Source organism: Nicotiana tomentosiformis, chromosome 2, assembly GCF_000390325.3.
Source record: "Nicotiana tomentosiformis chromosome 2, ASM39032v3, whole genome shotgun sequence".
Lineage (NCBI taxonomy): Eukaryota > Viridiplantae > Streptophyta > Magnoliopsida > Solanales > Solanaceae > Nicotiana > Nicotiana tomentosiformis.
The window spans coordinates 84566001-84578581 of record NC_090813.1 but is presented as its reverse complement, the minus strand read 5'-3'; the positions used below and the strand labels follow the sequence as shown (position 1 = coordinate 84578581).

The window sequence follows — 12581 nt, the reverse complement described above, 5'->3', positions numbered from 1 at the left end:
TTCAATACCAATCCTAGGGGAAATTTCTCCCACACAAGGATAGACAAGTCACTTACCTCGACTTGCTCCAATTTAATCAAGTAGTATATCTTTTCCTCGATTTTCCGACTTCGGTCGACTTGAATCTAGTCATAATTAATTCGATATAGTCAACAAAAATTATAGAATCAATTCCATAAGAAAATTCTATATTTTTCAATAAAAATCCGAAATTAACTCAAAAATCGCCCCAATACATCTTTGCAGCACCCGGATGAATGGAGTACCGCGAACTCTGAGCCTCCTGGAGAATCAACTCATGCAAACCATCTACATTAGGCACACATAGCCTGCCCTGCATCCGTAATACATCGTCATCTCCAATAGTGACTTCCTTGGCATCACCGTTTTGAACTGTGTCCTTAAGGACAAGCAGATGGGGGGTCATCGTACTGACGCTCCCTGATACGATCATACAGAGAAGACTGGGAAACCACACAAGCCAAAACTCGGCTCGGAAACATCCAATCTAACAAACTGGTTGGCCAAGGCCTAAACATCCAAGGCTAAATGCCTCTCTGCTACTGGTAGATATGCTAAGCTGCCCAAACTCTCCGCCTTACGACTCAAGGCATCGACCACTATATTGGCCTTTCCGGAATGATAGAGAATGGTGATATCATAATCCTTAAGAAACTCCAACCATCTCCGTTGTCGCAAATTAAGATCCTTCTGTTTAAACAGATGCTGTAGAATCCGGTGATCGGTGTAGACCTCACAATGGACCCCGTATAAATAATGCCGCTAAATCTTCAAGGCATGAACAATAGTTGCTAACTCAAGGTCGTGGACCGGATAATTCTTCTCATGTACCTTTAACTGTCTGGACGCATAGGCAATCACCCTACTGTCTTGCATCAACACTGTGCCGAGACAAATACGCGACGCATCACAATACACAGTATAAGACCCTGAACCCGTAGGCAATACCAACACTGGGGCTGTAGTCAAAGCTGTCTTGAGCTTTTGGAAGCTCTCCTCATATTCCTTGGTCCACCTGAACGGAGCACCCTTCTGGGTCAATTTGGTCATAGATGCATCAATAGAAGAGAAACCGTCTACAAATCGGCAATAATACCCTGGCAAACCAAGGAAACTTCGGATTTCCGTAGCTGAGGACGGTCTGGACCAACTCTGCACTGCCTCAATCCTTTTTGGATCTACCTTGATCCCCTCGCACAAAACTATATGGCCCAAAAATCCCACTGAATCAAGCCAGAATTCACACTTTGAAAATTTTGCATATAATTTTTTTCTCTAAAAGTCTGAAGCACAGTCCTCAGGTGTTGTTCATGATCTTCCCTACTCCGGGAATACACTAGAATGTCATCAATAAACACAATGATGAAAGAATCAAGATAGGGCTGAAATATATTATTCATTAAGTGCATAAATGTTGTTGGGGGTGTTGGTCAGCTCAAAAGACATCACAAGGAACTCGTAATGACCGTATCGAGTCCTGAAAGCAGTCTTCGGGATATCTTGTTCCCAAATCTTCAACTGATGATAGCCTGAACGTAAGTCGATCTTAGAGAACACTCTGGCACCCTGAAACTGATCAAATAGGTCATCAATACGTGGAAATGGATACATGTTCTTCACTGTAACCTTGTTCAGCTGGCGGTAATTAATACACATCCGCATAGAACCATCCTTCTTCTTCACAAATAAGACAGGAGTAACCCAAGGCGATACACTGGGCCGAATGAAACCCTTATCAAGTAGCTCTTGTAACTGTTCTTTTAATTCTTTCAACTCTGCTGGGGCCATACAATATAGTGGAATAGAAATGGGTTGAGTGTCCGGTAACAAATCAATGCCAAAGTCAATATCCCTATCGGGTGGCATACCCGGAAGATCTGCCGGAAATACATCAGGAAAATCCCTTACTATAGGAACTGACTCCTCAGTAGGAGTATCAACACTAACATCTCTCACATAGGCCAGATACGCATCACACCCCTTCTCAACCATTCGTTGAGCCTTAAGAAATAAAACAATCGTGCTAGGAACATAACCCGAGGTACCTCTCCACTCTAGCCGTGGTAGACCTAGCATAGCCAACGTCACCATCTTGGCATAACAATCAAGAATAGAGTGATAGGACGACAACCAGTTCATGCCCAAAATAATATCGAAATCCACCATACTGAGCAATAATAAATCAGCTCTGGTCTCAAAACCACTGATAACAATTAAACACGACCGATACACGTGGTCCACAATAATAGATTCACCCACGGGTATAGATACATAAACAGAAGAACTCAAAGAATCACGGGATACGCCCAACTACGGGGCAAAATAAGATGACACATAAGAATAAGTGAAGCCTGGATCAAATAAGACTGATTCATCTCTATGACAGACCGGAATAATACATGTAATAACAAAATCGGATGCAACAGCCTCTGTCCTAGCATGAATGGCATAATATCTGGCCTGGCCTCCCTCTCTAGGGTGACCTTTACTTGTCCGACCTCCACTTCTGGCTGGCTATGCATGTCGAGTGGCAACTGGTGCAGTAATCATGGCCTGAGAAGCCTGAGGGCCCTGTGGAATAGGTGGGGCCTGAGAAACCTGTAGAGGTGCACCCCTCCTAAGTCTGGGGCAATACCTTATGATATGAGGAGTGTCACGACACTCAAAATAAGACCTAAAAGGACGTGGATGGTGGGACTTGCTCGGGCCTGATCGACTAGATTGCCCGCTGAAAGCACCCCATACATGAGGTACAGTAGACACTGGCGGTGCATAATATGGAACCTGAGGTCTGGGAGTAGCCAGAATACCACTGGAAGCTGGAAGTGTTGAATGAATAGGATGAATCACAGAGCCTCTACCATGACGGGATGCAGCTGGGGCACGAGAATTATTATATGTGCCAGAATCTCAGGGTCTCTTAGCTTCCCTCTCTTCCCTCTCCCGGATCCGCATACCTTCCAATCTCCTAGAAATTGACACCACCTGTTGGTATGTGATGTCCATCTCTAGCTCTCGGGCCATACTGAATCTGATACTAGGGTGGAGACCCTCAATAAATCTGCGAACCCGCTCTCGAACAGTAGCAACTAAGGCTGGTGCATGTCTAGCCAAATCACTGAATCATACCGCATACTCTGACACGGTCATAGAACCCTAGCGCAACTGCTCAAACTCTGCGTGCCATGCATCTCTAAGACTTTAAGGAAATACTCCCGTAAGAACATATGTGAAAATTGAGTCCAAGTAAGTGAAGCTGCCTCAGCCGGACTATCCAACTTATATGCCCGCCACCATTGGTAGGCCGCTCCTCTAAGCTGGAATGCCATGAAAGAAACCCCACTGGAGTCTACAATACCCATAGTACGAAGGATACAGTGACATTCCTCCAGAAAACCCTGAGCATCCTCTGAAGTGCAGGAGTAGTAACAGGCGTCTTAGGTGCATGTTCTCCAACTGGAGCTACTTGTGGTTCCTCTGCAGCAGCTCGTGCGGGTGCTCTAGCTGCACCACGTGGTCTTCCTCGGCCTCTGCCCCGACCCCGGCCTCTTGCGGCTCTAATAGGGGACGAGGGTGTCTGATCATCGGATCTAGTTGTGCGTGTCCTCGCCATCTGTGAGATAATAGAAAGATAATGGTTTAGAACTTTGAAGTCAACAATTGCGCACGATAAGGAATCAAAGAAGTGAATATTTTCCTAACAGTTCCATAGCCTCCTGAAGATAAGTACAAACGTCTCCGTACTGATACGCAAGACCCTACTGAACCTGCTAATGACTCATAACACCTATGAACCTAGAGCTCTGATACCAACTTGTCACGACCCTAAATTCCCCCCGTAGGAGGTCGTGATGGCACTTAGTCTCTAAGACTAGGTAAGCCTATCAATACGGAATAATAATAGATATCTGAAATAAATAAACTGCAATTCAAATATTATAACTCCCAAAATCAGGTAGAAATAAGTCACAAGCTTCTAAGAATTTATCCTCAATGTCTCTATATATATCAAGGTCTAAAGAAAAATTAAGGAAGCAACATAATAATGATAGAAGGGGACTCCGGAGTCTGCGGACGCTAACAGATATACCTCGAAGTCTCCGTACACAGGTAACTCACTGATGTCTGGGCTGGTAAGATGTACCTGGATCTGCACAAAAAGATGTACAGAAGCGGAGTATGAGTACACCACATCGATACCCAGTAAGTGCCAAGCCTAACTCGGTAGAGTAGTGACGAGGTCAGGTCAGGCCCTACTAAAAAATAAATAATGGTATGGTAAAATATTTAACAATATAATAAAAATAAAATGACAATGAAAATGAATCAAGTAAGTAGTATGTCACCAATTAACTACGCAAAATAGTGGCAAATAATATCTCGTGGAAACAAAACAGAATTCTTTCAACTTTAAAAAAATTACAACAATAATCAAAGGCAATTGCGGCCATAAATCAATATCAACAAGGGCACCCGAGGTACCGCCTCGTAGTCCCAAATCATAAATAAATTCACAATATCTCATTTTCTTATATCACCACGGGAGCCTTCACAATTTATTTTAAAGAAAATATTTTTTCCGAAATAGCATCCCACGGTTTAGCCACCCTTATCACACCGCATGACTTCTAGTACTTCCCCTACTAGCCACGCGTATCAATCCACCCTTATCTCACCGCATACGTTTTAACACCCAGACCTTATACCACCGCATGCGTATCAATATCACAATATATTACAATTTCCACCTCAAGTGCCCAAATAATTAAACTTGCCAAAATAAATCAATAACAATATTTTCCACAATAAAGAGCTCACGGCTCATGCCAAAATAAATCAACAATAATTTTTTTCATAATAAAGAGCTCACGGCTTCATCACAATGAATACGAAAATCTCACAAAAATATTCGGGAATAAATAACTCAACAAAATAATATTTTAAAATTTTTAATACGTTGCTTCAATACCAAATTTAAAATGTCAAATACTTCATATTAATAATATTTAATTTAAAAAAAATCAACCTTCAAATAATACACAGAATAAAAGAAACCAAGTTTCAACTAGACAGGTAAAACAATTATCAGGAAAAGGTCAAGCAAATTTAAAATATAAACATTAAATCAATGATGAAGAATATAACAAGGTAAAATTATTTAATTAATATGCAACATTGATCTACACAATTTAAAGACATAATCTTCCACCTTTAGCCCATGTACACACTCGTCACCTCGAGTACACGACTTTCAACACATTATAATTTATCAGTTCAATACCAATCCTTGGAAAAAATTTTCCACACAAGGTTAGACAAGTTACTTACCTCGACTTGCTCCAATTTAATCAAGTAGTATGCCTTTTCCTCGATTTTCTGACTCCGGTCGACTCGAATCTAGTCATAATTAATTCGATACAGTCAACAAAAATTATAGAATTAATTCCATAAGAAAATATAATATTTTTTTAATAAAAATCCGAAATTAACTCAAAAATCGCCCGTGGGGCCCACGTTTCAGAATCCGACGAAAGTTACAAAATATGAACGCCCATTCAACCACGAGTCTAACCGTACCAAAATGACTAAATTATGATAACAATTCGACCCTCAAATCCTCAAATCTATCCAAGAGGATTTTCAAACCTTTCCAACTTAATTCACAAATTAAATGATAAAAACAGTGATGGATTCGGGTAATCTAACCAAAATTGAGTTAAGAACACTTACCCCAATATTTTCTCTGAAAATCTCCCAAAAATCGCCTCAATCCGAGCTCCAAATCGTTAAAAATGAAAAATGGGACGAAGTTCCTTTTTCAGAACTTAAACATTATGTCCAGTGGTTTCTTCTTCACGAACACGGCCAGTGTCTCGCGTTCGCGAAGCAAAAAATTGTGCTGCCAAACATTGCCCTTCGCGAACGCGATGCCTTGCCTGGCTTGGCCTTTGCAAACGTGAAGGCAAAAATCCTCTCCGGCCATTTCCCCTTCGCGAACGCGAGGCTTCGATCGAGAACGCGAAGCTTTGCACCTCGACCCCTTCGCGAATGCGTGTCCTCGGTCGCGAACGTGAAGCACAAAATGTGCCAGTCCATTTCCTCTTCGCGCGCAAGACTCTCCTCGCGAACGCGAAGAAGAAAACCAGAACATGCATCAGAAAATTTCCAGCAGCAATCCAAGTTCGAAATTGATCTGATAACCTTCCGAAAATCACCCGAGGCCCTCGGGACCTCAGCCAAATACACCAACAAGTCCTAAAATATCATACGGACTTAGTCGAAGCTTCAAATCACAATAAATAACGCTAAAATCATAAATCACACCCCAATTCAAGTTTAATGAAATTTAAGAATTTCCAACTTCTGCATTCGATATCGAAACCTATCAAATCAAGTTTGATTGGCCTCAAATTTTGCGCACAAGTCATAAATGACATAACGAAGCTATAAAAATTTTCGGAACTGGATTCCGACCCCGATATCAAAAAGTCAACTCCCCGGTTAAACTTCCAAACTTAAATTCCTATTTTAGCCATTTCAAACCTAATTTAACTACGGACTTCCAAATAAAATTTCAAACACGCTTCTAAGTCCAAAATTACCATACGGAGCTATTGGAATCATCAAAATTCTATTCTGGGGTCGTTTACATATAGGTCGACATCCAGTCAACCTTTTCAACTTAAGTTTTAAACTTTGGAACTAAGTATTCCAATTCATTCTAAAATCTCTCCGGATCTGAACCGACTACCCCGACAAGTCACATAACAGTTATAAAGCACAGTATGAGCAGTAAATAGGGAAATGAGACTACAACTTTTAAAATTACTGGGCGGATCGTTACAAGGAAGAAATCATACCGCCTAACAAATTTAACATTATTATGGTCTTTAGAGGACTTTATTCTCCCATTTTGAGTGTTTGTTCATACTTAAAAATAAAAAGATCAGCCAATGTGTGGGCAAGTTTTAAGCTTCAACCTTTAGATACAACAAGTATTGTTACACTAATTATCTGAACTTAATCAGCTATGCTTTTCAAACCGTGCATATCAAAAGCTGCAATGGAATGGTGGTAGTTGCGATTACAGTCAAACCTCTCTATAACATTATCCCTATATAAAAATACTTCACGATAAAAGTCAAGTTTTTTCGTAACCAATTTTCATGTTATATTATAATATATGTTCTATATAACAAACTTTGCTATAACATCCAAAAATATTCGTAACAAACGAGTATGTTATAGAGAGATTTGACTGTATATATTATTCCTAAAGCGAGATTTATCTTTACCTGCTTTAATTAAGTGAAATTGAGCGAGCTGCACATATCTTGACCTACTTTTTCTGGTTTAGCATTAGCTTAAGAAGTCGAGATTTTACATCCAATCTAAAATGCAACAGAAAGTTCGCATTTTCTTCTATAGTGCATTAAATCAATTTGATTTATACTATAACAATATATAGTTCTTACACTTTTATATATTTGTCATCTTTTAATTTTTAACTTAATTAGTAAAATCACATGCAATTCAGTTATGTCTAACATAGGAATAGATTACCGATTAATAATTACTACTCCATCTTATATTACTTAGGCTTAAATGTTTTAATAGTTCACAACTTTCACGGGTCCACACTACTCTATACTAGGGGTGTTCAAAACCGAATCGAAATCGAAAACCGAACCGAAATCGAATCTTAATGGCTTATTGGTATCGGGTTAACGGTTTAACGGACGGGGAACAGATTGAATTTTTTTATTAACGGCTTATCGGTTTGGGGGCGGATTATTCAATTTTCTTAACGGATAATCCGTTAACCCGTTAAGAATATATATATATATATATATCAAAAACCCTTCCACTTCTTCCAGTACTCTATCTCTAAGTTCTAACGCCTAATTCCTAAATAATCAGAACCCTAAAGCCTAAACTTCAACCAGCAGCCACCAGCAGAATTATGGTTCTCTTTATTCGACCATAATTCAAGCAGCTTCAGTAGAAATTCAACCAGCACTCCAACAGCCACCCGCAATACTCTATCTCGTCGACTTTCAGGCTTCCAGCACTGTATCTTAGTGCCCTAGTATGAAGAGCAAGCTCATATTTTTGCTTTTTAAAATTGTAAATATGGCTCCAGCACAGCTTTTGTGTTAATTATTAATATATTGTTACCTTTCTAAGAGAAATGAACAAGAAAAAAAGGGAAGGACTGCACGTTTATTGTAATTTTGCTTCGTTTGTGCTATGAATAAATTAATAAAAGTTTAGATACCATTATATTTAATGAGATAAATGACTGAAATTGTTCCTTTGCATCTAAACCCAGGCAATCGCATAGTTATCTCAATGAAATTTGATATCCTTGTATGATCCATGTTATAGCTAGCAAGAGTTACAGTGGCATATCCATTAGAACTACTTTTTCCTTAATTACATCATTTCATAATCTGCTTTGGGATGTAATGTAGACTACAATGTGTTCTGCTTTTTTCACTCTACACCACATGATACACTACATCATTCTTATGTAGGCGCTAACAAATATGTATGTCTGGACTCAATGTGTAATTTTCTATTCTGAATTTGTATGCTAGGCGACCAACAAACAATTAATGCACGTAATATAGATTGAATTAGGCCGATAAACCGCCCGATAAGAACTAAACCGATACCAATCCGCCCGATATCTTATCGGGTAACTAGTAGATTAATACATTTAAAAGCCGATAACTGTTAAGTCAAACCGTTAAGACTAATTAACTGCTCAATCCGCCCGATAAGCAGCCTTAGTTCATAAATTATTTTAATTTTAAAAAATGCATGTCCCAACGGCGATTGAAATTGGCACACCAGAAAGTGACAAAACAAAAAATGAAATTACTACCCCCTCCCCCCCCCCCCGGGAAGAATAGCTGATTAGCATAATCATTGAATCGAATCAAATTCCCCAATTTCGCCAAGTTGCAGCAGCAACAGAGTCAGAGTAGAATCAATGTCTTCACGCGATAGCAAGAAGCCCTCTAGGCAAACGTCGGGAAGCCGTGCCGGCGGCATTCGCACACTTTCCGATCTGAATCGTCCTTCTGGTCGCGATGATTCCGATAGTGATTCCGATGGCCCCCAAGAATACTACGCTGGTGGTGAAAAAAGGCATCAATTCCTCAAACCCTAGCTTCCTCTATGACTATTTGTCCTTCCTTACTTGATCAACCAGTTGTGAATTTTGCACATTTATTGCTATTGACGGACAACGATTTGTAATTTTCATGAGTCTTAACCCAAATTCTACTTGCTTACTTTTCAATGATTTATGTTGAATTGAACATTAGTAAATTGTTACATGTTTGCTAGTATAATTAGGAATGATGTGTTAGAGCTTGCTAAAAGTGATGTATTTTATGTCAATTGAATTTTTGAAACATTGTCTTTTACCATTTTTGGGTGCACTTTTTTAGCTGTAGGTAGCGCTGATTGTTTTGTTGCTAGTGCTAAGCTGGTGGATTTGTGGTCCATTGTTGTCTTATATTTTGAGAATGATTTTCTTGATCATGTGTTTATAGAAAACAGAGTGTTTCCTAGGAAATACAGTGGTGGATGTGAGGTAGGTTATGGTTGTAGGGAGGGGGAAGAATCTTCGGGTTAAAATGGAGCAGATTGGATAGTGATGATTTATATGGCCAACCTCAACTAGCTTGAGATTTAGGTGTTTCTGTAGTGGCTAAAAGGTATTTTTATTGTTTGGAATGAGAAGAAATGATTGTGACAAAAGGGGGTGTGGGATGAAGGCGATAAGTTGATGCTGAGTGCAGTGGGCCTTGGGGTTTATGTTAAGACCTGCAATCGTATATTGCTAATACTCTGATTCTAGGAATCACAAGGTTTTTCTCTATAGCCTTTTTTATTCTTACCTTCCTTTGTGCTCCTTTCTTTTTCTGTTTTTTCTTCTTTTTCGGCCATTCGAGCTATAATTTTTATATCAATCTTGTAACTCGATGATGTCAGACTACAAACTTATTTCAACTTGATATTTACATATACCTTCAGTCTTTTCCTTATTTTCAGGTTGTGTATATGACCAGTATATAATTTAGACATCCCATGAGCAGTTTTTTTTTTTTTTTTTTTTTAGAGAAGTCCATAAGCAAGTTTTTTCTTTTTTTCTCATCTCAAAAAATGCATGTCAATTTGTTTGTTATTATACCTATATTTTTTGGCTGTATCTTGATTTCTACTATTCAACTTGAATGTTATTCTTATCTCGATCTAAGGTAGCTTTTGAGCACGTCATATGTGTTCTTGCTAAGTGTGTCGCAACTCGTGATTCTAACAACTAAGTAACGTTAGTTTGTCCCTTGTATCCATGAAGCATCTTCTGTCTTTTTTGCTATTTTGTGCACATTGAAGATTTGATATATAAAACTTTGAAGGGAAGATAGAGAGGCCAGCATGTTTCTGATGCATAACTGTATCCCTGATCCTAGCTATGATTATGCTTGTAGTGGAATGCTTGTTCAAGATCCTTCAAAGCATAATGATGTGGACTCCATCTTTGACCGAGCTAGGCAAGTCGGTGCCACGCAAGGTCCTCTGGACAATGTCGTCCCTAGTTCAAGCTCAACAAGCTTTACTGGAACTGGGAGAACACTTGCAGGGGAGACAGTACCAACATCAGCTCCTCAACCGCCTGAGTCCATTGTACACAATATTATCTTCTGGAGAAATGGTTTCACTGTAAATGATGGCCCTTTGAGAAGGCTGGATGATCCTGAAAATGCATCTTTTCTTGAGGTAACTGTAGTGAGAACTAAAACAAAAAATTCATGAAAAGGAACAAACATCGTGGGTCGCACGATCCTACTAGATAGTGAGTAGTCAACGCGTATTTCTGCTTTACAAATTCTCATGCTGCTAATATTAGTTGTCCTTTCTTATCATACAATTTCTACCCTCCTATTATCAGGAGAGTAGGGGCATGACATCTGCAGATGGCTTCTGTAATTTAAACTCTCCATTTGGAGTAAATGCCCGGAGTTAGCCATAGCTAGATTTTCGTTTAAGACCATGCTCTTAAGCTCGCATTTGCATATTGTTCATCTGTTTCATATGCAAATTAGCCACTTCGTTTTTTCTGAATATTTTGCACAGTGTTTTTGAAGCTAAAATGTTTTCAGTTTTGGATAATTTTGGGTTCTTAATGTACTGGTGCTTCATTTGCAGAGTATCACAAAGTCTGAATGTCCAAGAGAGTTGGCTCCTGCAGATACTAGGTCCCAAGTGCACTGCAACCTCATAAGGAGGGATGAGAACTGTCCTGTGAGTATTGCATGTTCAGTCCACCGTTTTTCTCGTTTTTATCTCCTCTTGACACACCGAATATGGAAAAGGGGATATAAAAAGGAAGAGGAACAAGCTAAGTAACACACATATCATTGGCCATAGTATGTTAGGTTTTAGTGGATGTGTACTCTATTATATATGATAGGAGAAAAACATGACAACTAATCTATTTGGAGAGTCTTTATTTCTCCCCCTTACCCTAGATACCCGTTAGGTTTCGTCCTTTTTGAGAAGCTGCAAAATCCCTTCTCTGATATTGACCGCAAAAGAATTTAAAAAAAAAAAGTCAATAAACGTGTCATTCAACAGTTGACACAAACCTTAACCATGATTTCTTTTCCGGCGCACTTGTAGGTACCAGAGAAACGCCAAGTACCATTTCAGGGAGTGGGAAGAACACTAGGAAGCAGCTCAACTCCAGCAACCTCCGAGCCATCTGCTTTGGTTCCCATAAGCACTGCCTCGGCACCTACAAGCGTTCTGGATGATTCATTGCCGTCAACCTCGCTTCAAATTAGATTGGCTGATGGAACTCGCATGGTTGCACACTTCAATTTCCAGCAGACTGTTGGTGATATCAATGCCTTCATTGATGCTTCAAGGCCAAGTGACACCAGGGCCTATCAACTGCAAACGGTTGGATTTCCTCCTAGAATCCTCAGTGACCCAACCCAAACAATTGAGCAAGCAGGACTGGCGAATTCAGTGGTTATACAAAAATTTTGATGAGCTGCAAAATCAATTTCTTTTTATTTATTAATTCCGTACTGCTGGCAGGATATATGTTATACGTTTACGGCTGGATATTATTTTTAATCTTTGTGAATCTAATGTTCATCTGAATGAAGATAGCAGTGGTTTTTTGTTTAGAATCTATGTATTTCTTTAATGGGATGTTGTACCTTCTCGGTCTACTACTCTGTCATATGGTATTTTGTTTATTTCGTGTAAGAACAACTGTGGTGTGGAAAGTAAGTATAATGGTTTTTACACGATTGGAGCATTTAAGAAGAGTTCCCAGTATATGGTTTAATGTTGACTTGATGTGGTGGAATATTGACACACAGTGTGTAGATCTTAAGATGAATTTTGTGGTATGCTAAATGCATTGGCTAACTGTTGTATTTGGTATGAAAGTTGAACTGAATGAAAATATTTACACGAGAGCAGTAAAAAGTTCAATGGTGCGGACAGGATCATAGAAGCCATTGAAACTT

The 12581-nt window shown here is 39.3% G+C and overlaps 1 protein-coding gene across 1 annotated transcript; it reads left to right on the top strand.

The window, feature by feature from the left end:
• Nucleotides 1-8933: 8933 nt before the first annotated feature.
• On the top strand, nucleotides 8934-12356 carry LOC104106762 (plant UBX domain-containing protein 4). Its single transcript, XM_009615381.4, has 4 exons — nucleotides 8934-9177; nucleotides 10527-10815; nucleotides 11245-11340; nucleotides 11719-12356. The coding sequence occupies exons 1-4, from the start codon at nucleotides 9020-9022 to the stop codon at nucleotides 12088-12090; spliced, it is 915 nt and encodes a 304-aa protein (XP_009613676.1). The 5' UTR covers nucleotides 8934-9019; the 3' UTR covers nucleotides 12091-12356.
• The last annotated feature ends 225 nt before the right edge of the window (nucleotides 12357-12581 follow it).